Source organism: Chamaea fasciata, unplaced genomic scaffold, assembly GCF_029207755.1.
Source record: "Chamaea fasciata isolate MVZ Bird 193981 ecotype frontalis unplaced genomic scaffold, bChaFas1.0.hap1 SCAF_18, whole genome shotgun sequence".
NCBI classification, from domain to species: domain Eukaryota; kingdom Metazoa; phylum Chordata; class Aves; order Passeriformes; family Sylviidae; genus Chamaea; species Chamaea fasciata.
In genome coordinates this window covers 6,092,482-6,116,287 of record NW_027094103.1, presented here as the reverse complement: position 1 = coordinate 6,116,287, position 23,806 = coordinate 6,092,482, and the positions used below count along the sequence as shown (strand labels likewise).

Sequence of the window (23,806 nt, the reverse complement as noted above, 5' to 3'; positions counted from 1 at the left end):
ACTGACTATTGGTGATTTGCCAAAGCTTAAGACTTACATGTCTGTAATTACAAAAGTCACGCCTGTCCAGTGGTGGAGAGTCAGTAAAACACAGCAGAGTGCTGTCATACTTTGGCTGTATACTTTTCAAGATATTCAGCAGAAAATGTTGTTAAAATGTGAGGAAACATGCAGAGGACTATCGATACCTTTGGAAATCTCCTCCCTATAAGCTTTTTGCAGCTGTGGCCATAAAGTATTTGATAATGCACATTCTGAGAAACTGGGGAGCTCTGAAGGAAAGGACAGGAGAAGAAGTAAGTGTAAAAGCTACATCACATGAAGTATATTGGTTCCAGTTATAAATTATTAAATTTTTTTTATTTTTATTATTATTATTATTATTATTATTATTATTATTATTATTATTATTATGTTATAAATTATTACATTTATTACATTATAAATCACTACATTTGAAATTAGTGTGGTCACCTGACAAGTTGTCCCTTCTTCAAAATATACCTTTCCTTCTTTGCCCTCTTAATCCCACTTTATTTACCAGAATAAGTTTCCTTCATTAGAGGAATATTAATCTTTCTTCCTTCAAGCCTCTTTTGGTGAAGCTTTTTTAGATAAGGAGTAGGGTTTTTTAGGTAAGAAATTCATCAGCTGCTACTGAAAGATAAGTACCAACTCATTTATCTGAAGGAGGCAGAATAACTGCTTTGAGTGGAAAAAGCCCACTTAAATCCTAAATGCCTCCTGTCCAGTTTTGCTTATTTGTATTAGAAATCCTGTCTGCAGTCCAGAACCACTTATTCACATACTTCATCTTGCAAACTTTCTTTTCTGCATTTCAGCCTGTGTGAACTGTGTGCGATGGTCCAACAATGGCGTTTACTTGGCCTCGGGGGGAGATGACAAGTTGATTATGGTGTGGAAACGAGCTGCGTAAGCATCTTTCTTCCTTCAGCTTTAGATTTCATTTCAAGTAGGTCACTCTGGGACATCTTAGTGCTTCCTCCCTGTGCTGGCCTTTGGTGAGCTCAGTGCTCCACCTGGTGTGTAAGGGGCTGCAAGTTGGGACACCGAAGCGCTGGGGTTGGAGATGGGGCCTGCTGTCCTTTGGGCTGGAGGGTGTCTGCCTGGGCAGTCTCTCTCCTCTGGAGGAGCTGAGACATTTTCTTCTGTCCTTGAAGAAAACGTCCTGGTGAGATTTGAAGAATCACTTGAAATGTTACCATTTTATGCTATCTATAGAAATTCTACATTTTTTTGAGGCTAATTTTTCAATAACTGGAATTATTCTCTCTAAAAAAAAAAAAAACCCAACTTTTTTTTCCCTTCTGTATTGTAGGAATAACTGACCATAAAATAGAAGTGTACTGTGCAGCTGATTTTCTTTAAAAAAAGTGAGGAGCTTGTGGTGGTTCTTTTTATAACTGTTGCTATTTTAATTAGGTACATTGGACCTAGCACTGTGTTTGGTTCCAGTAGCAAACTTACTAATGTTGAGCAGTGGAGGTGTGTGTCGATTCTCAGAAGTCATTCAGGGGGTAAGTTTAAAGGTGTTGAATGAACACAATTTGCATGTGTTTGGAAAAAAGTTGCTTTTCAGCATCACGTTTCCTTGTCGGAAATATATATATATTTGGAGGCAAGTCAGTAATTTAGGAACAACAATGAAAATTTAAAAAAATGTAATTTTTAATGAAATGTAATTTTCATACAAAACTTCTGGCAAGTGTGGTGTGTAGGAGAAAAATTAACAACTAAGAAGCTTATATTTTGCTATTTTCTAGCTTAAAAATGAATCTGAATAAAGGAAGCAAAACCTCTAATTAAATGTTCACACTAGCAGTGAATAATCTGATTGGCAAAAGACCATGTTTTTGTAAACCAAAGAATATCAATATTTATTTAGAAGAAAAATATCTAGAGAGCAATGCAAAAGAGGAATAAATAAATAATTTCAAATGCATTTTGCATCTGCTGACATGAGCCATGATTAAAATCAAGATGGAAATCACTTTGATCACTCCACGTGTGTTGTAACAAAGTGAGTGCATTGTAATAGCTTCTGTTACTTTTTCATTCAAAACAAGACAAAGTTCTTTGTGCAGGCTTTAGTACTTCCTACAGTCACTAAACATTGCATTCTTTCCCTCTTGTTTTTTTTCTTGACCCCCATTGAACATTGGAAGTTGGGGAGTCTCACTCCCCATGATTGTTGCTTTCTTACCTTCCACTTTAGTGAGGTGATAATCATTTCTCAGTGATAGCAAAATATTGCTAGAGAGAACACAAGTCCTTTGTAAAAAAACTTTTTGATTTTCTGATTACCATCAATCTCCTAAACGGAAACTTCCTTTTCCCAAACAGATGTGATGGATGTAGCGTGGTCTCCACATGATGCCTGGCTGGCATCCTGTAGTGTTGATAACACTGTTGTCATCTGGAATGCTGTCAAATTCCCAGGTGAGAGCTCTAAAGATGTGCCAGTATGTAAAGCTTTGTGTCAGTCTTCTCTCCTTGCCTGTATTTCGCTGACTTTTCAAATCTCTAGGAGGGAATGGGTTGTCTGTCTTTTGAGGTGCCACACCTGCAGTCTGGCAGGTCAGTCCTTCTTCCAGGTCTGGATGGCAATGAGCAGGGGATTCCACACTGCTGCAGACAACAGCTGCATTCAGGCTGTGCTGCTGATTTTACATGAAAGTCACGATTGCATGTGTTTATTTACATGCCATTTATTTTAAGCTGGCTTCCAATATTGATAGCAGAGTTTTTTAGACTTTGAAGCTAATTGTGCACCCTCTCAGCCTCTCCTCCCACAGGCTGATAAGCAAGAGTGTGACTGAAAGTAGGTTACCAGGTCTGCCAGCTTTGTGTGTTTGTTGAGTCACAACTTTGACTAGGTTCACACTTGCTGCACAGAGCTGGATTAGTTGTGATAATCTTTGGGTGTGGAGGAAAGGGTGAATGTTTAACTGAAATTCCAGTTCAAGTGCTGCTTTCCACAGCTTCAAAGTGCTCCTCTGAAGCACTGGGACTCTGCTGCTCTTCCTGCTCTGACGTGTCTTTTAAAGAGTTCTGCACCTCTTATTCTGGCCAGAATTCTCCTTACCACTTTTTTATATCAGTTTTTTCTTAAGTACAGGTTCCAATTTGGTTGATAGGTTGTTTTTACACTAGTGGAGGTTGTACTTAATACGCCATTTCAAAAAGATGTAAATTTTCTCAACATTCTGCCCTAAAGGAGATAGCAGTGACTAGTCTCTATTCTCAATTTCTGTGTGCACAGAAATTCTTGCCACTTTGAAGGGGCATTCTGGCTTGGTGAAAGGGCTGACCTGGGATCCTGTTGGAAAGTACATTGCCTCTCAGGCTGATGATCGAAGTTTAAAGGTGTGGCGGACCATGGACTGGCAGCTGGAAACCAGCATCACAAAACCCTTTGATGAGGTACTTCAGAATGTGACTGTTCAGAGTGAATTCCCTTAGAATGAATGAAAACTAGAAGAATAACTCTGATTTTGCACAAATATGAATTAAATGAACAGTGCTGCATCCAAAGAAGCTCTCAGATAGTAGCTTCAAAAGGGGGGAAAAAAATAATTACTTTCTCTTAAAAATATGATTGACTAGAGACTCTTATTTCCATTTGTTGTTGTGGATGCCAAAGGTTTACATGGGTTATGTAAACAATTAAGTAAATTTCTGGGAATGTAGCGGTTATTTTGGGGAAGTGTTGGCACACTGATCGCGACAGTCTGACATCCCTCCCCATGCATCTTCTATTGGTCACTATGAGAAACGAGGTAAGTACTTAGGAGGGGTCATTGGTCTGGCATCATAGGGCTGCTCGGTGATGACTTTGATGAAGAGATCGAGTTTCTGGGGACAGGAGCTGGTCCCTGGTGAGTGGAGTGATCTGAGGGTATTGTGCTTAGGGCAATTCCCTTTGTAATAGACCTCGTCTGCTTCAATTCACCTGGGAGCTGGTGTGGCAAGCTGAAGTCTCATCATTAGTGGTTGCTGTGTTGCAGCCCTGCTACTAACTAGGACTGTGATAAATGCTGAGGAAACAGTATCCAAAAAGATGTAACATTTATATTTCCTTTCAAAAAGTTCCCAGAGTTCCTTTCCCCCCTTTTGTTGGGGATTCTTAAGTTACACTACATCACCTGTGTAAACATGGCTAAGTGCTGAGAATTGTATGTGAGGTCATTCTTTTGTATTCACAGGAAAGTTACTTTGTAATGTTACTCTGTAATTCCCTAAATCTGAAATTTAAATAGTTAGTGTTACAACCCCTTTGTTTGCCAAACACTTTTACAGCTCTGGTATGTTCATTTTTTTTTTTCAGTGTGGAGGGACGACTCATGTGTTGCGCCTTAGCTGGTCACCTGATGGTCACTATCTTGTTTCTGCTCATGCCATGAACAATTCTGGACCCACAGCTCAGATCATTGAGAGGGATGGATGGAAAACCAACATGGATTTTGTAGGGCATCGGAAGGCAGTTACAGTAGTGGTGAGTGAGTGATAGTAATTGATCCCTGAAGTTAAAACTTGTATGTGCTTTTTGATAATTTTATGTATAAATGGGACAAGAGGTGAAGATGGGTGTCAAGATTAGTAAAGCAAATGCATGGTCATGATTAAAAAATGTCAAATTTACATGTTGGAAGCAATCAGGTTGGTCTTGTGATAAGAGAACTGAATGTAGATGAACGAGACAAGGGGGAATACACGAGCATGTTAGGAATGTCAAACATCAGCTCTGTTGGCTGTTCAGTGACTTGATTAAAATGATTTTGGTTTCTAGTGGCTTTCTGATCCCTAGTAAAATTAATATTGTTTGCCTTTCCTGTGAAAGCATTCAGAAAGCCCATTAAGAAAACCTCTGCAGCTTTTGTCAGTGCTCTTACAGAGTCTGGTTCAGGACTTCATTTATATGAATATGATTTTTCACTCTTTAAGTGGAAAATTTGCTTTGAAAGCAGATCTCCTGCTAAAATGTAATTACTGTGATAAAATTTGGGCATCTCATTTGTTTAGAAATTCAATCCAAAAATCTTCAAAAAGAAACAAAAGAATGGGAGCTCCACCAAGTCAAGTTGTCCCTACTGCTGTTGTGCTGTCGGTAGCAAAGATCGATCTCTTTCCGTCTGGGTAAGTGGTTTCTTTGCTGCCTTTGAACTAATGTGGTCATTGGATAACGTGGGGGTTTAGCACAAAGGTCACATGTACTGCATTAGGTTTTATATTTAGTTTCATGTTTAGGGTTTTTTGTCTGTTGTTACAGGTTTAGCTGGGGAGGGAAGGAAGTGGATTGGTATTAGTCCATTTCTCTTAAGGCAAGAGCAGTTAGAAGCCAGTGGCAGAGTGTGGCCTGGTTGGGGGAGCACCTGTTAGGGGATAAAACATTTTACCACAGTTAATAAATGCAGCCTTATTTTCTTCCTTTTACTTGTTTTCTGTCTTTGTAAAGGAAAGAGATGTGAAAGTGAATGAGCTTTTTAAGTATTCTTTCAAGTTTTTGATATCTAGTTTGGGCTTTACATTAAAATCTACACTAAAATTTTTATTCTGGCTAAGAGAAGAGTAGCTATTTTCACATTTTAAAATGCAGCTGAAAAATATAGGGAATCAGTTTAACTGATTTGCAAAGCTTTGTGATGAGAACTCGTGCCAGAACACACCAATTGCTAACTGCAATCTACTATTTATAGATTCCAGTGTGGTATTTATCCATCAGTCTCTGGATGCATAACTAAATCTGCTTCTGGTAATGGCTACCAGTGCATACTCATATCAAAGTATCACTCAGTATATTTTACTTTTTATTACGAAGATTTCATTTGGAGTGGCTGTTGAGGTGACAGAAGGTAGTGCAGAGATGCAAAGTTACAGGTTGTCTTTGCCCTGAGGAGCTTGATAAACATATATAGAGCAAAAGACCTATGGAAGCATTAATAACTACTGAAGATGACAGTGACACTGCATCTGTGAACCTGTGAGCATAAAACTTCCTTGACCATATCTGAATGAACCTCCACTTCATTTCAATTGTACTATACACTAGAGATATGAAGTCCATTGGTTTGACATTAAAGAGTTTAGAATGTCTAATTTAGAGCAGGTTGCTGGAGTTTTCATGTTCAGTTCTTTATTACTAAGCTGATCCTTGAGTGCAGAGGAATCCTCTTTAAGAGTAATTATGAGTCAAATTCCCTTTGCTCTTGCTAGGTTTCACTTTCTCAGACAAGTAGTCCGAGCGAGGACATGGAAAGCTCATCTGTTTTCTGTCTTCTTGTGCTGGCAGTTTGCAGCATCCTTATCTCAGTACAGCTTAGAATAGAAGCTGTCTTTTGCATCTGTGGAATTGCTTTTGGAGTGGCAGAGAGTGTTTTATGACTGTGATGTAAAGGCAGAGTTGATTAAGAAATTCAGTCTGTGTTTTGGAAAGGAGAGGTGAATGTCAGCTGTTCTTCTCCAGAGCTTTTCTGTGCCAGCACTGGAACAGGTGACTTGGTGCTTCAGATGCACCACCAGGCATGCAGCTGTTTCCTGGCCAGACCTTGTTTAGTGCACCTTGTGAGGCTCTGCGAGAGTGTTAATGTTCCACACTCTCTGTAGAACTTGGACATTTCTGAGTCTTGTTTCTTGTTTTCTTAAGCTCACGTGTCTGAAGCGACCTTTAGTTGTCATACATGAGCTGTTTGACAAGTCAATCATGGACATCTCCTGGTAAGTTGATTTCTGCTGTTTGTTATAGAAGCCAAAGCATTGTTACCAACTTTAGGTGTACTTATTAGGTGGAAATGCCTCAAAACAAAATAGATTGAGGTTGTTGGAACACAAGTAATTGGTTGCTGAAGGTTTTGTTGCTGCAGTAGCATCTTTGGTAGTAATAAGAGCAACTAACACGTGGTGACTTGGGGTTATTGACTGAACAAATAGGAATGTATTTAGAACAAGACACAATAAAATAGCTGTGGAATTAGTTCCTACTTGTTATGACTCTCCGACGTACGTTGTCTTAATTCTATCACTTCCTCACTTCTGAAATTCTCCCTTAATAGTTACAACAATCTCTTGATGGGTTTATACTGTGAATTTTAAAGCTAACAATTGTGTAACTTCCTGGCTTCTATGTGCCATATGTGGATTTTGCCATAAAGCTCAGTGAACCACAATAAAAAGTTTCCAAAACCAAAACATTTTTCCTTCATTAACAGATTAAGGCTAGAAAGTCAGCAAGTGGAATAATTCATGAGAAGTGCTGCTATTGTTATAGTACAATAGCTTTGAATAGTTTAGTTTTCCTGTAGTGTTTTTTATTTCTCCATCTGCAATTTGCACATTTCTCATGGCATGAAGTCATTGGGAGTAATAGCTGGTTAATGTGTTGCAGTTTCTGAGGAAATGGTTTTGTGGGATATTTGAGAGACAAAAGATCATCAGGCAGCTTGATATTTTATATCCATATAAAATAAGAATTACAGCCATTACTTCGATATTTTATATATGAAATGGATAGCTAAAATGTTAATTATATGGGGTGTTCCCAGGACATGCTCCATTCTGAAAACAGACTGAGTAAATTCTGAGAAACCTGATACTATTATATTGTTATATCTGTATAATTTCTACTTTAGAATTTTAGACTTGGATCTATCAACATAATATCTGCAAATGATTATGTTTTCACGGAACAATTGCTTGGATCCAGAGGTCAATAGGAGCTCAGCAATTTTCTCTGCTAAGCAAGCAGAAAACTCTCAACATGATTTTACTGTTTTCTAATTTGAAGTACTGTTGGTGTACCTTGTTTCATGGTGCTGAGGCTGATTTCTCTGGACGTGATGCTACCAGGGCACCAGCTGCCACAAAAATCGAGGTTTCCAAATGCCTCTAGCTGTGATACTTGTAATAGATTTTTAATAACTTGGATAGGACTTAGGAGTTTTGCCAGCTTTCCTTTCCTCTTCCCTTCTGTGTAACAATTAATCTGTAAGCCACTGTGTCACTGTTTCTGTGAGCTCTGTACTTGAAAGTGTCTGGGGTAGAAGTCAAAATTCATCAAGTATTTTTTCAAATGTGCAATAATAGGTTACATATGCAAGAATATAATTTATTAAGATAGAAGGTATCGCTTCTCTTCTCCCTTTTTTGCTAAGAAAACCTGAGCTCCAGAAGAGGGGTTACTATGTATCCCCACATATAATCACATGTTCAGTTTGCTTAAAAACCCAAATAATGAACAATAACAAAATCAAACCTGTGTTCTTGCCTAGTACCAAGATTTTTGACCTGCTTGTCAGCTGAGGGCCCCTTTCTTCACCCACTTCCATTAGCACAAAAATTTTGTTCATCTATTGAAGGAAACGTGTTTGTAATTTTCTCTCACTGTTCATTGCGAGCACTATTCTGGTTTACCCCTTCAGAAAAGTTTTCATGGTGCTGCTCGTGCCATGGGCAGGTGTACTGTCATCCTCGTGCAGTCTGCAAAGGAGCATTGACACAGGGACTCTGCTGTCTGTCATCCTGTCTCCTCACTGTCCCACTTCTTTGCTTCCATGAGTCATTGCTGTGATAATAAATCTTAAGCTCAGATTTTTATTGAACAATCCATCAGATTGCTACTGTGCATGAATGAAAAAGATTAAAAACAAAGTTGGACCTTTATTTCCCTCAGGACCCTTAATGGACTTGGAATCCTGGTGTGTTCCATGGATGGATCAGTGGCATTTCTGGACTTTTCCCAGGATGAACTTGGGGATCCACTCAGCGAGGAGGAAAAGGTACAGTAAGCACTCAGAGAACCTTTGATCATATTTCAGGGATGTCTTGATTCAATTAAAATACTGGCCTGCTTATAGAAGTATGTAGTAACTGATTTCCACATTATAGAAAATGTGTTGCTCTTGTCTTCTTTACAAATCATTAAAAAAGAGTAATCAAGAAGTGAATTTTTGGTAGTAATTTCTGTTCTGGAAAGAAAGAATTTGGAAAACATCCACTTGCTTACACATCATTATACATCTGAAGTAATTTTTTGGCCAAGGAAACAAGAAGTGGGTGCTTCAAAACACTATAAAATTACTCTTTCACTTGCATATATGCAAGTCTTTTTAAACTGATTGCTTTTGGCTGTTTTTCCTCTCATTGCTATTAGCAACTAGAGCTTTGAATTTCATTTATTGTACATATTGATTTAGTGTTAGTTGAAAACACAAAAAAAAATCTGGTGTATAAATGATACAGAGGGCATTTGATGGATTCCATTAGACTTGTGTGATTCCCTTGTATTATACCAGTGATGTCATGGTAGCACTTGTACTCACATCTTTAACACCCACAGAGCAACATTCACCAGTCCACCTATGGCAAAAGCCTGGCTATCATGACTGAAGCTCAGTTGTCCACCACCATTATTGAGAATCCAGAGATGCTCAAGTACCAGCAGAGACAGCAGCAGCAGGGGGATCAGAAGAACACGTCAATTCGGGACAGCTCTGGGAACTCCACAGCTCCCAAAGTGGCAAGCATGGTTAATGGGGAGAGTCTGGAGGACATTAGAAAGGTAGGTGCTCTTGGGCACTGTCAAATACTGAGTCACTAAACAGCCAACTGTTAGGAAAGAACCAGTTTCTGTTCCCTTATTTGTGTTGAATGGCACCTTTCAGCCTGTGTATGGCCCAGCTGATCAACTCAGCAGGTCATTTACTGGGACTTGTTAAAAGTTAAATGCTTTTAAGCAGAAGTAAGGCTGTGTGGAAGCAGGCTTGTGGATATTTCTGTGATGGGTGCAAAATTCTCGGTGTGCAGAAAGGAAACCAAGAGTAACTAGTGATAGAAAAGCTGTAGAACTGTTTCAGTTTCTCAGTGGCAGAGGTTGAAAGCATTATTTAATTCTGTCCTAAACGTAGAACACGATGTTTAAAGATTCGATATGCACAATGTTTTAGACTTGATTCTAATGTGGAGAGCAGTTTACATCCTCCACAAATTCCTCTTCTACAGATGGACAGATTGAAAATTGGAAGTGTTTGTGTTTATGGGAAAAAGGGTTTGCTAACAGATTTTTAATTGAGGCACCTCTTCTAATATATCTATTCTTGTTGGTTTGAAAAAAATTAAAATAGCATTTCCCATTTATGAGAAATATGATAAAATGTATTTCCCAACAGAATCTCTTAAAAAAGCAAGTTGAAACGCGAACAGCGGATGGTCGGAGAAGGATCACACCTCTCTGCATAGCTCAACTGGACACTGGGTATGTTTGAAAGTAATCTTTAAAACCTTTCTTTACCTTCTTGTCTTATTTTTTGTTTTTTTTCTTGTTCCAAACATGGCATTCCATCTTAGGGCATCATAAAGCACTTACTGGAAATAAGTGTGTATCCTTATGAAATACAGTTTCCACCAGTGTTCTTTAGCCATAAGATCTCACTTCTAATAGATCAGGCTAATTCTCATTATTTACTGTTGTACATGAACAATGCTTTAAGTATTGTTGATTCATATCTATATTAGTACCAGCTTTTGTACCCATTGGACATGAGGAATTACTCTGGAAAGTAATTGAGGATTTATTTAGGTTGTATATGAGTATCTGCATGTGGAAAAAGGAAGAACAGAATAAATATTTTAGCTAAAATTGCTATTTTTGAATTATCTTTAAAGTGGTTTTGAGAAATGTATTTGTTGTTTGTCTTCTTGTTTAGGGATTTTTCTACAGCATTTTTCAATAGCATCCCAATATCTGGAACTCTGTCTGGCTCAATGATGTCTTCTCAAAGTAACCAGCAGCTCATGTCACTAGATTCTAACGCAGCAAATTCCCTTAATACTTCAAAGCCTTCTGCAGAGCCAACAGCAGCCAGTATAAAACCAACAGATGATGCAGCCAATAAAGATGGGTCAGTATTTGCTGTTTTGTTGTTCACTTACGTGAGTCTGTTTAGTTTTTAATTCCTGTTTATAGTTTTATAACGAAGAAGTTATTAAAGTGGTTTCCTTACTGCAAAACCCCAAGAATCTAACCTTCCTGAAAGCACTGAGATTTTATTAGTGTTTGGTTACTTTAAATATTGATAAATCAGGAATGAATAAATCCATGTGCATAGTTCTGGGAGTGAACTTCAGTACAATGAAGTACACAGCTGATTGCTTTAACACAATGACTTGCTTATGGGTTGTTGGGTTGCCATTAGTAAACAATAGAAGGTGGTCGAGTAGTGTAAGTAATGAAATCTACTTTACATCAAATTCTGACCTGTGTCCTCTCTTCGGACATGGTGATCCTTCCTTCCAGTATAACAACCCCATCAGGGCACAGTGACATTGACTTGTCAGTGCACGTGTGCTGATGGACCAGTGTGTCTTTCAAATTAATTACAGAACAACTGATTTTTACTTGCATTTCCCTTAGTGGTGGCACTGACCTGACTTCTTCTCAGTGTGTTTTTGTAGCATGTGTAGCAGCCTAGTGTCATTGAAACCTCTACTTCTCCATCAAATTTAGTTGAAATTGGCCACAGATTTAAAAATGAGCGGGTGGACTATGAGAAATGATTGACAGATGAAACTACTAAGTATCCTTTCCTTGGTAAATTGTACTTCTAGCAGCTTTTTAGTACTAGCATCAGTTATTTTAGAGCCATTCATTCTCTGAATTCATTCTCTGAATGGATTGAAAAATCTCTAAAGTAAACAGCTATTGAAATAATAGATCCCGGAATGCTTTAGTGTGGGGAAAACACATTCCTTTACCCTAGAGTTATGCTTGGAAAGGCCTAATAATCAGGTTGGATTTTTCAACAACAAAATCTAAAGCTGGCATAAATTGTTTCATCCCGAATTGTTTGATTGATAAACAGTGAAATATAATATTGTAACGGAAGTATTTGGTAACCTGAACAAGGGGTAAAAGCAAGAACCCCTGTGATCATTGAAAAAAGTGATGCTTTCCCAATAAGTACCAGCTGCAAGTATCATTTCCTTCCTGATTTTAAAATACACAACTCATGAGTTAGGGTCTTTTAATCCAGATATGTGGCCACATGAAGGTCTGAGGTATAACACAGAGAGGTTTTGAGAGTAGGCAAAGCTTGCAAAACACTGGTGCATGAAAGAATGGAGAAAGAATATCATAATTGATTATGTACTTGAGTGAAAGCTTTTCAACATGGTTTCTAGGCAGTATCATGAATGCTAGTTGTTATGAGCAATGCAACTTACCAGTACTAAATTTTTGCCATCCTTCTTTTGCTGTCTCTTTTCTTGACAGTGTAAATGCTACCTCTGCCTCAGCTGCTCCTTCTGCATCGTCTTCCTCTGTGTTGACAACTCCATCCAAGATCGAACCTATGAAAGCATTTGATTCTCGATTCACAGAACGATCCAAAGCCACCTCAGGGACTGCTGTTGTAACAAACTCAAATCAGACTGTTGTGGACAGGTAAGACATAGCCTGGGGAGGGAGGAAGGTAATAAAGAAGAGTTGAAACACTAATTCTCTGTGGTGTAGATGTTGCACTGCTGACACTCTAGAAGTTGTCTTGGGTTTCTTCCACTATTGGAAGGAAGGGGGCAGCTACAAATAGGTAAATTCTGTGCTGGTGTCATCCCTTTGTACATTTGTGCTTGGCATTTTGGTATCAAGCAGATTCTCCACGATATTCCAAATTAAAACTGTTGTAAGAGGCTGTGTGTGCACAGGCCTGTGTGACTGAGGGCAGCTGGACTCCTTAGAAGACAAAACCAGCCAAAAATAGCCAGCCTGCATCTCTGTACAAGAGAGATTCACTTCAAGATAAATTACCACACATGTCAGCAGATGACCTCTCATCATCACAGAAGCAGTCATATTTCAATTTTATGCCCTGAAGGCATGCAGAGAAGATTCTCTGATTTTAAAGGGTTTTGGCTCTGGATTCATGTGATTTTAAAAAAAAAAAAAAAAAGGCTTTTTGGTTTGTGACATAGTGTTATGGCATAAATATTCCTGTTTCACCAAAACAAATGATAAAAAAATTAACAATCTTGAGAAAAAAGTATGCAGTTCCCCAGTTATTATCAGTGAAACATCTTTCTATACAGCAATGTTTTTATGTCAAAGAGCTTGACCATGCAATGCAGAAGCAAGATGTATTAAATTACTCTCATAATTGCTTCTAATGTGTCAGTGAAATATGGGTAAAAGTGTATTATTTGGCATAATTCGGCTGCCAGAGAAAAAAGGTTTGGATTATGCAAGGTATTTCTCTGAAGCCAAGTAGTTAAGGAATAAGTGGCAAAACAGTGTGAGTTAATAACAGGTATTGGAGGGAAGGGGAAGAGCATGATTTAATGACCTATTTTCAGGTATAATGGTTAACAAGAGAGTTCACAGGGATTGCACTTTGTATTAGTTATATTACATTTAGTTATATAGGGACATGGACCTGTTGGAGCAAGTCCAGAGGAGGCCACAAAGATAATGGGAGGGCTGGAGCAGCTCTGCTGTGAAGACAGGCAGAGACAGCTGGGGATGTACAGCCTGGGGAAGAGAAGGCTCCAGGGTGACTTTACTGCAGCCTTCCAGTGCCTAAAGGGGCTGCAAAAGAACTGGAGAGGGACTTTGCACGGGGGCATGTAGTGACAGCACAAGGGAGAATGGCTTCAAACTGAAAGAGGACAGGTTTAGATGAGACATCAGTAAAAAATCCCCTAGTGTGAGGGTGATAGACACTGGAACAGGTTGCCCAGAGAAAATGTTGGTGTCTCATCCCTGGAAGTGTTCAAGGCCAGGTGGGATGGGGCTTGGAGCAACCTGGCCTAGTGGAAGGTGTCCCTGCCCATGGCAGAGGGTTGGAATCAGATGATCTTTAAGGTCTCTTTCAAGTCCAAGCATTCTGTGATTCCACAGTTGTTTCCTGAAATGGAAGCTGGAGCAGCGAAGTCATGTGCATGGTTTGCAGATACACATTTTGCAGCAGTCAGAACTGCACAGAACAACTTCTGGGGGTAGACAACAGAATGACAAAAGTTCTACATGAATAAGCAAAAAGTCTGATGCCCACTGAAGGGGAAAAGATGAACTACTCTTGCATCTTAGAGTGCTGAATTATTTGTATCAGCTCAGGGAAAGAGATCTGATGGTAATTGGAACTGAATGCTAAAATAAAGTTGCTATTTCCAGCTTTATCCCATGGCTAACTGCTGGTTTGATTAATTCTTTTTAGAGGGGAGAATATGTCTGATTGGTTCACATATATATTGCACATTGTACTTTTGGAAAGGGTTTGCCAGAGCTCTTCAGCTTCCTCCCCCTGCCTTTGTGCATTTTGAAACACACTCAAAGAGGGCTAAGAAATGTCATCCTATCTGCAAGAAGGCAATGTGTAGGATACATGGCAACTTTTGGAATCAGCTTTTTTTTTACAGACTTTTTTTTTACAGACTGAAGGATCAGAATTTAATTAAAGACAATAAGTCCAAGGATATTCTGGAGAGCAGCAGTGACAGTGAAGAGAAGATTCCAGCTGTTAAACCACTCAGTGTACCCAAACGGAAACTGGAACTTGAGGGAGAAACAGTAGAAAAGAAGAAAAAAGGAAGGCCTCGGAAAGACTCCAGACTTGTACCAGTAACTTTAACTGTTCAGGTGAAATATATAAGATTCATTCTGGCTTTCAAAGTTCACTTCATAAAGTCAGTCCCATGTTGACTTGTTCCATTGGGGCAAACACAAGTAGTATCAGTCCCTCAGAATTTTTAGCCATCCCTCTTCCCTGCCTTAAAACTTCCTGGTTTTAGAATTTAAGCTTAGAAAAAGCAGGTGCACATGGTGTGGCAAATGTGTTTATCTTTTATGTGGATATGGAGCTACTTACTAAAGGTCCCAGCACAACTCAGTAATGCTAGCCTGCCAAACAACTGTACAGAATGAAATGAAATGCCATCAGTTTTTGGTGGTGGATGATGGAGAGTGGTCCAAGAACAAGAAAGTGACTTGGATATGGTGACTTAAATGGTTATGAATTTCCTCAGAACCCTAAAGTAGTTGCATTAGAGTTTCCATCATTTTAGCGCATATGGATACCTGTGTTTTCAGTATCTAGAGCTTAGATTTTCCATATAATACACCAGAATTTTCATGAATTAGTTGCAGCTGAAAATAGGGGTGTTTAGGAAAAAAAAAAACAACCCATGACAAGTTTTTGTTTTTCTTTGATTCTTAGAAGCTATGTTAAAAAACTTGAATTTGTACAACTAATTGGAACAAGACTAATATTTTGCAATTGGCATCATTGGGAATTTTAAGAAAATTCTTTTTCAAATCAGTCTATTTGGTAGAATATATTTGGTTTTCACTTTTTTTAATAGAAAAATGTAACTATTTCTGCAATTTTTTTCCAGTCCCCAGCTACACTGGCCTCTGAGAAGGATGCTGCTTGCATCTCTGCACCAGCATTAGCACTTAAACTGCCAACCCCAATCCCACAGAAAACGTTTACTTTGCAAGTAAGTGGATTATAAGGAAAAAAACTTAATACTTTAAAAACAAACAAAAATATCCTGCTTTCTTTTAAATATCCTAAGGTTATTCACATCCTTTGATGCGTGAACGTTTGAATGCCTGTATTTGTTCAAGCAAGCAAGATGGTAACGCTTTAGCTTCTAAGAATATGTCTGTATGAGGAAAGATAATGGCAAATCAACTAAAAATAGGACACTTCTGAGCCAGCTAAACTCTAAAGAGGAGTGAGTACCTCTGGTTCATCAGTCCCTCCTCCTGGTTAGCCAGTGTGTGGTGGAGATAAGAGTCTCTGGGGGGAGCGGCTGCTGTGCTGTTACTGCAGTGCTGTTGGGAATACACCACTGAGGAGTAAAACCAGGGCTTTTCTGAGAGCTCTCTGGAGGTGCTCTGCGTCTGGACAGGCTGGCAAATAGTAATGTTTTAGGTGTTTATGAAACAGTTTTTAGGTGTCTTCAGGCTGTGGTAGTCTGGTTCCAGTTGCAAGACTGTGGGGAGACTGGGCACATACGGACTTGATCTGGTGCCCATAATAAGGAAGCAGAGACAGACTAGCACAGCCTTTCCTTATGTTTGTGCTTCAAATACAAAGAAATTTCTTGTGTTTTAGGCAAGGCTGATTTTCAGTGGTCTGCTTCTTTTGAAGTGCCATGGTATATTTTGAAGCCACATTAAACAGAGAATGTCATACTTAAATCTGTTCTTAAAGACAGCATTGTTTTGGTTCTGATAGTAGTTGCTGCTTTTTTGAGTAGTTTCTTTCCTCTTCCAAAAATCATTTTATTTTTTGTATTTCAGATAAGTTCAGATCCATCAATGTACCTTGAAGTGGAGAATGAAATGACCACAGTGGGGGGCTCAAAGCTGAGCAGGTTAAAGTGTAACCGAGAAGGAAAGGAGTGGGAGACAGTTCTCACCAGTCGAATCCTCGCTGCAGCAGGAAGCTGGTAAGAGAATATCTTTTGGAGGAAGGGGGTTCTGAAGGCCAGAAGACACTTTTAGGTGGACAAAAGTACAGTATACAGTTGTTTTTCATAATAAATATTTATGGGCAAAAGTGTGGATCGCTCTTAGCCTCAGGTTTTGTTTCAAGTATTAACTCTATGCAGTCTTAAAACATCACAATTTGCATTAGCCAGTTACAATTACTTTCCTGAATTTTTACATTTCTCCTTTAAATTTCTTCATTAAAGTTGACTAAATCATAAGTGACAAGTTTTCAAGTGCTAACTACTAAAGAATGAAAAGTTTGAAATGGCATGTTTGGTCATGTCAAAGTATTTTCCTGAGTATTTTGCTATCTTTTTTTTCTTAATTTTTCTCATTTTTGCCTAATTCCAACTTCAGAGTTTAAACTGACAGTGTATTTCTGAAGCCTGAGCCCTGCCTAGGTCTGAAAAAGAAGCAGCAGATTTTAAAGCTAAATACAAGTACAGACTTGAGGGAGAGCTTGTGCATAACCAAAAGCTTTACTGATATTTCCAGCTATGCCCCTTGGTCTGCTTAGTTTATCATTCCTCCTCTTGGTATTGAAAAATTTTTCCAAAAGCTGCAATAGTTACTTTTTGGGGAATTTACCCAAGTTATATGATAGCTTAAGAATTCAGCTTGTTTTAATGCTACTTGAATTTGACAACACGCAAATGTTTCTTTTTTGTTTTTTTCCAGCGAGATTGTAACCGTGGCCTGTGAGAAACGAACATTGTCAGTATTTTCAGCTTGTGGTCGTCGCCTTCTTCCTCCTATAATACTGAATACACCCATTTCCACCCTGCATTGCACAGGGTCTTGCATCATGGCTCTCACCACTGCTGCTACGCTCTCTGTTTGGTAAGGGCCACGTTGGCTGCAGCAGCTGGCTCAGGCCATGCTCATAGGTATCTTCAGTTGTGTCACTGCACTGCTGTTGAGACAGGAGCTTCAACCACAGCAGGTCTGACCACAAGTCCACTTTTGAATAGAATAATCAGAGTTAACTGGGCAGGCTTGTTTCTGTTTCAGCAGAATGCTGTTTCTGTGCTAGAGAAGTCCTGAATATTGAACTTCATTCTAGAGTGAAGATAAAGAATCAGCTAGAAGTCACTAGCTTAAGTGCTTGTGATGCATGTGGAATGGAATAAGGGGGTGGGGAAGAGAAGTATGGATACTTCCATCTTCCATCACACTTAACCAATGAAGCACACAAGTTTCAGAGTTAAAGTACTCCAGCCATTTTCAAGATGCCAAGATAAAACCACCGGTAACTCGTTTACAGTTCTTGAATTCAATCTATTGTCTCAGGCAAGTCAGAGCTCCTAAAGGAGTTATTTTGATCCTCACTAATTGCTTTGTTGTAATGAGGTTTCCTGGTAAAGAGCCATAAAAATGTTTCTCTGCTATTAACTTCTGTCTTGCCATAAGGGGTTTGAGTTTGCCAAAATAATTTTGTCGAACCAATGAAGAAAATGTCAAAACAAAACAAAAAAAATCCCCTAAACAAACTCCCCAACCCCCCACTCTGTCATGAGTAGTAAAGAAGTGCATTTGTTAAAAGATTTTAGAGTTTCCAGTTGTTTGTTGACTGCAGACTTGTTCTTTTGTCTTTTTCAGGGATGTTCACAAGCAGATCGCCATTGTTAGAGATGAGTCTTTGCAAACAATATTTTCAGGTAATGAAAAAGTCCTTTTATTACCAACCTATGAGCCCACCTGTACTATTTAGTGCCATTTATGAATATGCTGAAATTTTATGAAACCTGAAAAGCCTAAACAAATAATTTCCCTTCATTATTTTATAAAAAAGGGAAGTTCTTGAAATAACAGTGATGGCAATATCAGTGAGTAGCAAACTTGTGAGATTCTGGAGCTTATAGTCTGCCTTGCTTCTGAATGTAGAAGTTCAGTGTTGTGAAGATAACAAAATAAATACTTAATGCAAATCTGCTATTACAGCAGTTTCTCTGTGTAATTTGCATGTTTATTGTCTCAGTGATGAACAACAACTGATTATCTTCTGATTCATTACTTTAAAATCTTCAGTTTCAATCAATGCAATATCTGGCACAGCACAAATCATCAAAAAAGCAGTGTCTCAGAGTATATTAGCTCCTGTTTTAGCTTTAATCCATACTGTACTAATCCAAACTAGCTAGAAAGGAGCTGTATTAGCAGTTTGCAGATGTCATCATTAGAAGTTACATGCACAAGCCCTGGGCTTGGAATATGCTGGGAAATGAGACTCCAGCTATTCTACTTTCAGTGTGCTCGTAAAGAGCACACTTTTCTGTATCTGCTGGGGTTTATAATTTTAACTTAATGGGAAAAAGAAAGCTAAAGGCTTCTTGGGTTACAAAAGACATGGCAGAATTGCTGAAGATTTTCCCTAGGTAAGGAGAATGCTCCTGATTTAGCCCATGTTCTGTATAATTGCAGCATCAAGATTGATAATGTATTTTGCAAAATTGATGTTAATGCTACTGCACTGAGCCTGGTGCTTGCCATCATTAACTTGTGTCTTGACCTTCCTATCAGTGCTTGAGAACAACATTGAACCTTTTTCTGGTAATTAATGGTGGATACCGTTTTTTACCATTATGAGTCTTCAGCAGGACTCCAAAAGAAACACTTTGGTCTGATTTGACTTGTAGGAAGTGATGCAACTGTCTCTCAGATCTTGCTGACTCAGCATGGAATTCCTGTCATGAGCATGTCTGATGGGAAGGCATACTGCTTCAATCCTTCTCTTTCTACATGGTAAGTCATGGATTATTTCCAGCTTTTGCAACTCAGAGGAACTGACGTGTTCTGATGTACTGGGAAGAAATTATTCTACCTCAGAGTCATGGAAGAGTCATTACTAAACACAGGAAAAGGCTACACAAGAGCGTGTCTTGTTGGGGATCAGATAGGCTTTCCCCATGGGAAGGAATAAGTTCCTATGAAAAATGTCCATGGGTAAATTATTTACAGAGTCTTTCCAAAGCAGGTTCTTTGTTGCCTTCCTAAGAGGCAAAAAAACCCAACATGTTGTAATCCTAATATAATTGTTGTAATTAGTGTAATGAGCCTGCTGGATGAAAGGGCTTATTGTTTTAACTCCTCCTTAGAATAATTGTTGTTATTCAACTACTCAAAGCAAATCCTCTGGAAAGGGAAAAATACCTTATTTGTTCTTTTTATTAAGGGAGTAAGGAGCAGAGGACAAGCTCTCAGCCATAATTCTGAATTTGCTGCCATTTCTTAGTTTGTACCACAGCTTGGGAAATACATGAAAGACCAATGCCTTTAGTCATCATACAAATTTAAACATGATAAAGCAGCAAAGGGTATTTTAAATATTTGTACCATTTTACCCCTGTGCTGTCTGAAGTCCAAACTTAGCAGTGGTTTGATCCACTCTTTCTCCTGGCATCTCAAGCCAGTGAAGATGATATCCTTAATTAGATGTGGGAGTGGCAGCTGTAATGTCAGATCCCTCCATATGAAGGGATAGCTGTAATTATGGAAAAGATTGTCAATGTGTGTGTGTCTGGTGGGTGGGGGGAGACCTGACAAAACGTAGAATCAAGCTCTTAATGAGAAAGTCATTACCTGTGTTCACTCCAGGCATTGTTCTGGGTCATGACTTCTTATTAGATTGTAAAATGGCAAGGAGAAAGTTAATTGCCTTCCAAACTAATGGTAAATTAAATTATGTAATTAATATATTTAACTTTGGGGATAGGAGTGACATGGAACAAGCAGAATTTGGACATGTAGTGGGAATAATCAGGGTCCCTGGAGCCACTTCAGTGATATTTTTTTGGTGAAAACACAAATCAGGTTTTGAGGCTGAACAGATCTGCTGCCGTTGCTGTTTGCGCTCCTCAGACTTGTTCCTTGGTTGTTTGCTTTTTTTCAGGAATCTTGTTTCTGACAAACAGGACTCTCTAGCACAATGTGCAGACTTCAGGACTAGTTTGCCATCCCAAGAAGCCATGCTGTGTTCTGGGCCCTTGGCTGTCATACAGGGACGCACATCAAAGTACGCACGTGTCACCAGCGTGTTTGGGTTTTGTCATGTCCTTCATTCACATGCCTGAACCACTGAGTTACTTCTTGAAATGCCAATGGCTCTGAAGTAATCAGTCGTCCACACAGTGGTTTTTTTAATCCTTTGCATGTTTAGAGTCTGTATCTTAATGTTGCTATGAGATGGTTTGGGAGGCAGGAAAACATGGTCTGAATATAATCGTTTTAAGGTTCCTCCTTATTGGATGGGTAAGGTATTGGACAATTCTGTTATACTTTTATTAGCTAAACTGCATTTTTTTACATTTTGCGTTTTGATTTTTAGTTTACCAGACTTCTGGAGTAGGCCTACAATTTTTGAGTTAGTTCAGTTGGCCTCAAAGAATCTATATTTATTTATATCTATTATTTATTTAATATTTAATGAAGTCTTTGAGAAAGTTGAGATATTAGTCATCTAGTGAGTACTTTTAACATGTGAAAATATCACCAAGGAGTTGCATGAGCCAGAGCAGATTCCTGTAGGTAGCTTAATAGCCCATCCTCACTTAGATTTGAATTAGATTTCCCAGGCAGATTTCTTTGCTATTTCTGCCCTTCACATCCAAGTTTAGTTTTTTTCCAGAGAGAAACAGTGTGGAGTTGTATGATTTTATTGCTGTTCTCTTGAGGGGAAAGGGAATTTGTTGTGAAGAGCATTTGAAATATAAACAAACAACACTCTCTTTTTGAGAGAGAGAGACAATAACAGAATGAAAAATTCCCTTTTTGAAAAAATTCCAATAACTAGCTACTTTTTTCAAATAAGCTTTCTTATGACAATGTGTTTATATGCAAGAAATCCTTTAAATGCTTTAACTTTATATCTTGTGTGCCTCTAAAAGATCAGTGCAGCATAGCTAGTGCTACAAAAAGATGTATTCCTTAAACTTGTATCTGATTTTCTGGCACGTTAATCTTTTTGGTTTTGCAGTTCAGGAAGGCAAGCTGCAAGATTGTTCTCCATGCCTCATTTAGTGCAACAAGAAACAACACTTGCATACCTGGAGAACCAGATAGCAGCAGCACTTATGTTACAATCCAGTCACGAATATCACCACTGGCTCCTTATCTATGCACGGTACCTAGTTAATGAAGGTGAGACCTGCCAGGCTCTGGAACTTCTCTGCAGCTCTGATGGGCTTCTAAAGAACACTCTGTTCATGCCATGTATACGTATGATTGCCCTTAACGTCCTCCTTTTAGCACTTGGCTTCTGCTTTGCTTAAAACCAAACCAAATTGCATTTGCTTGTGCAGTGCTCAGTCCTCAGGAATCCTGTTTTGACACAGTGACTGGGAACAGACCGTGGTCTGGGGAGGCAGTGCCATCTGCACGCTCCAGTAATGGCAATTGCATTGTAGAAAAGCCCAGTGCTCTGTCAGGCATTGTCTAGGTATTGTCTGGCAGCAGCTACAGATGTTTGAGGGAAACCAGCAGCACCTTGTAAAATGCATAACCCTCCTCAGCCAGCTGACAATTGCTGCCTGATGGGAGATGGAGGGGTTGCTCAGTCTCTGGCTTGGCTACACTTTTTACCCAAGCACATAAAATTGCAGAGAATTTGCCTATATTGCTTGCACTTTATTCCTTTTTTACATTCTAAAATTCCAACTGCCTCTACTAGTGAATTCCACGTGTTAAATTCTGTGAGAAAAGAAACACACTAAGAAGGTTCCTTGTATCTATTTTATATTTGAATACACTTTATCTCTATGCTATTATGTTAAACAAGGTTAACATACTGACTTTATACTTTTTGGATTCTAAAGATCTCTGTTGTATCTCTGCCTGTCTGCATCCATAATTTAACAGTTCCCTTTGTATTAATTCAGCCTTACTCCTCACCTTGCATAATCATTCTGCACAGAGGGAAATGAAATGGTTCACGTTACGCCACCTAATAGGTGTTGGCAGAATTAAAATCAAACTCATTAATTTTTGCCCTTTGACCCTTACCTTATTTAACAAGAGAGCTTGTTGAATTGCATATGGTTCTCTCTGTCCTTCCCCAGTTAAATTAAAATATTCATCTTGGGTCATATATTAAAGAGATGGTTGTACTTTTAAAAGCCTTCACTAATTGAGAACCTCTGTTGCATGCACTGGGTTCCTCTGGCACCTCCAAATGTTGCTGCTATGGATCGATGTCACAAAACTGCTTTGCCAGATGTGTATTGCTGCTTCACTAGTTTTCTAGAGCTGCTGAACTTTGAAAATTGCACATCCTATTATTGACCCTTTATTCTTATGATTATTTCAACATCTACTGAATTATAATCCATTAAAATACTTGGTCTGTTATATGTTAGTTGGCAAGTTACTCTTGAATAGACTTTGTTTCTTGCAAGGGAATTCCCCCCTTTAATTTTTGGGTAAAAAAAGGTGGCCTGGAATCTGTGTGTGGTTTTGTTAAAGGTGTTTTGGTTTTTTAAAAGCTGGTATGTTTGTGTGGGAGGGGAGAGTGAGGTTGAGATCAGGGCAGCTCTTAAAACAAGCTGGAGTAATTACTTCAGACTTCAGTTTTTCTCCCTGTTGTAGATCATCTTTAGTAGTGGGTTTGGTTTTGAGAACCTTAAATGAGATGCTTCAAGGCTCTAAAAATCATATTTCCAAAGAATTGCTGTAAGAATGGTAGTATAACTTTCCAGAAATCAATGTTTTGGGCTTTATTTTATTCCAGATACTTGTAATTCTTCCCTGAATGTTGTCTGCTACATTGTGGAGTGGTTATATGTAGTGAAATGCTGTCAAGTCTGATTTCATTTCTGACTATCTCCAGGGTTTGAATATCGTTTGCGAGAATTATGCAAGGATTTACTGGGTCCAGTCCATTACTCAGCTGGAAGTCAGTGGGAATCAACAGTTATGGTAAGTCCTGAGAATAGTTTTATGAAGAACAAGGAAGAGCTTCCCATAAAAATTACAGGGTATTATCCTTTCCATACTCTGCTCTGATCACATGGGTTTCTCCCATGGCACTGAGATTTATTCCATGTGAAACCACAGGCAAATGCTTGTTGTCCCCAGTGTGAGCTCTGGTGCTGTCTTGAGTATCACACAGATAAAGGAGAGTTGCTTTCCACATGGTTCAGACAGCAGCTTTGAAACAGGGACATGCCAAAGACATGTCTGCCCTCCCAGAACACAGCCTGGAGTCTGGAACTGCAGAGGCTGCTCCAGCTTCATGAGTGTGTGAATGTAAAGCAAGTTTTTATTCTGGGAGTCATGGAAGCAGAGTGAGAACATAACTACACAGCTCTC

The 23,806-nt window shown here is 38.8% G+C and overlaps 1 protein-coding gene across 4 annotated transcripts in view; it reads left to right on the top strand.

Moving 5' to 3' along the window:
* Nucleotides 1–23,806, top strand: part of HIRA (histone cell cycle regulator) — a 32,353-nt gene that overhangs the window by 8,037 nt on the left and 510 nt on the right. For 2 of the 4 annotated variants that reach the window (XM_066199671.1, XM_066199669.1), the window contains exons 4-24: nucleotides 843–933; nucleotides 1,444–1,538; nucleotides 2,365–2,460; nucleotides 3,284–3,444; nucleotides 4,349–4,516; nucleotides 5,044–5,157; nucleotides 6,665–6,735; nucleotides 8,687–8,792; nucleotides 9,353–9,574; nucleotides 10,182–10,267; nucleotides 10,719–10,913; nucleotides 12,284–12,454; nucleotides 14,422–14,641; nucleotides 15,397–15,501; nucleotides 16,313–16,461; nucleotides 17,183–17,344; nucleotides 18,104–18,162; nucleotides 19,141–19,246; nucleotides 20,394–20,516; nucleotides 21,477–21,640; nucleotides 23,325–23,413. In XM_066199671.1, coding sequence (XP_066055768.1) covers nucleotides 843–933; nucleotides 1,444–1,538; nucleotides 2,365–2,460; nucleotides 3,284–3,444; nucleotides 4,349–4,516; nucleotides 5,044–5,157; nucleotides 6,665–6,735; nucleotides 8,687–8,792; nucleotides 9,353–9,574; nucleotides 10,182–10,267; nucleotides 10,719–10,913; nucleotides 12,284–12,454; nucleotides 14,422–14,641; nucleotides 15,397–15,501; nucleotides 16,313–16,461; nucleotides 17,183–17,344; nucleotides 18,104–18,162; nucleotides 19,141–19,246; nucleotides 20,394–20,516; nucleotides 21,477–21,640; nucleotides 23,325–23,413 — 2,753 coding nt within the window. The remainder of the gene's footprint in view (nucleotides 1–842; nucleotides 934–1,443; nucleotides 1,539–2,364; nucleotides 2,461–3,283; nucleotides 3,445–4,348; nucleotides 4,517–5,043; nucleotides 5,158–6,664; nucleotides 6,736–8,686; nucleotides 8,793–9,352; nucleotides 9,575–10,181; nucleotides 10,268–10,718; nucleotides 10,914–12,283; nucleotides 12,455–14,421; nucleotides 14,642–15,396; nucleotides 15,502–16,312; nucleotides 16,462–17,182; nucleotides 17,345–18,103; nucleotides 18,163–19,140; nucleotides 19,247–20,393; nucleotides 20,517–21,476; nucleotides 21,641–23,324; nucleotides 23,414–23,806) is intronic. The other 2 variants (XM_066199670.1, XM_066199672.1) reach the window with 1 other exon arrangement.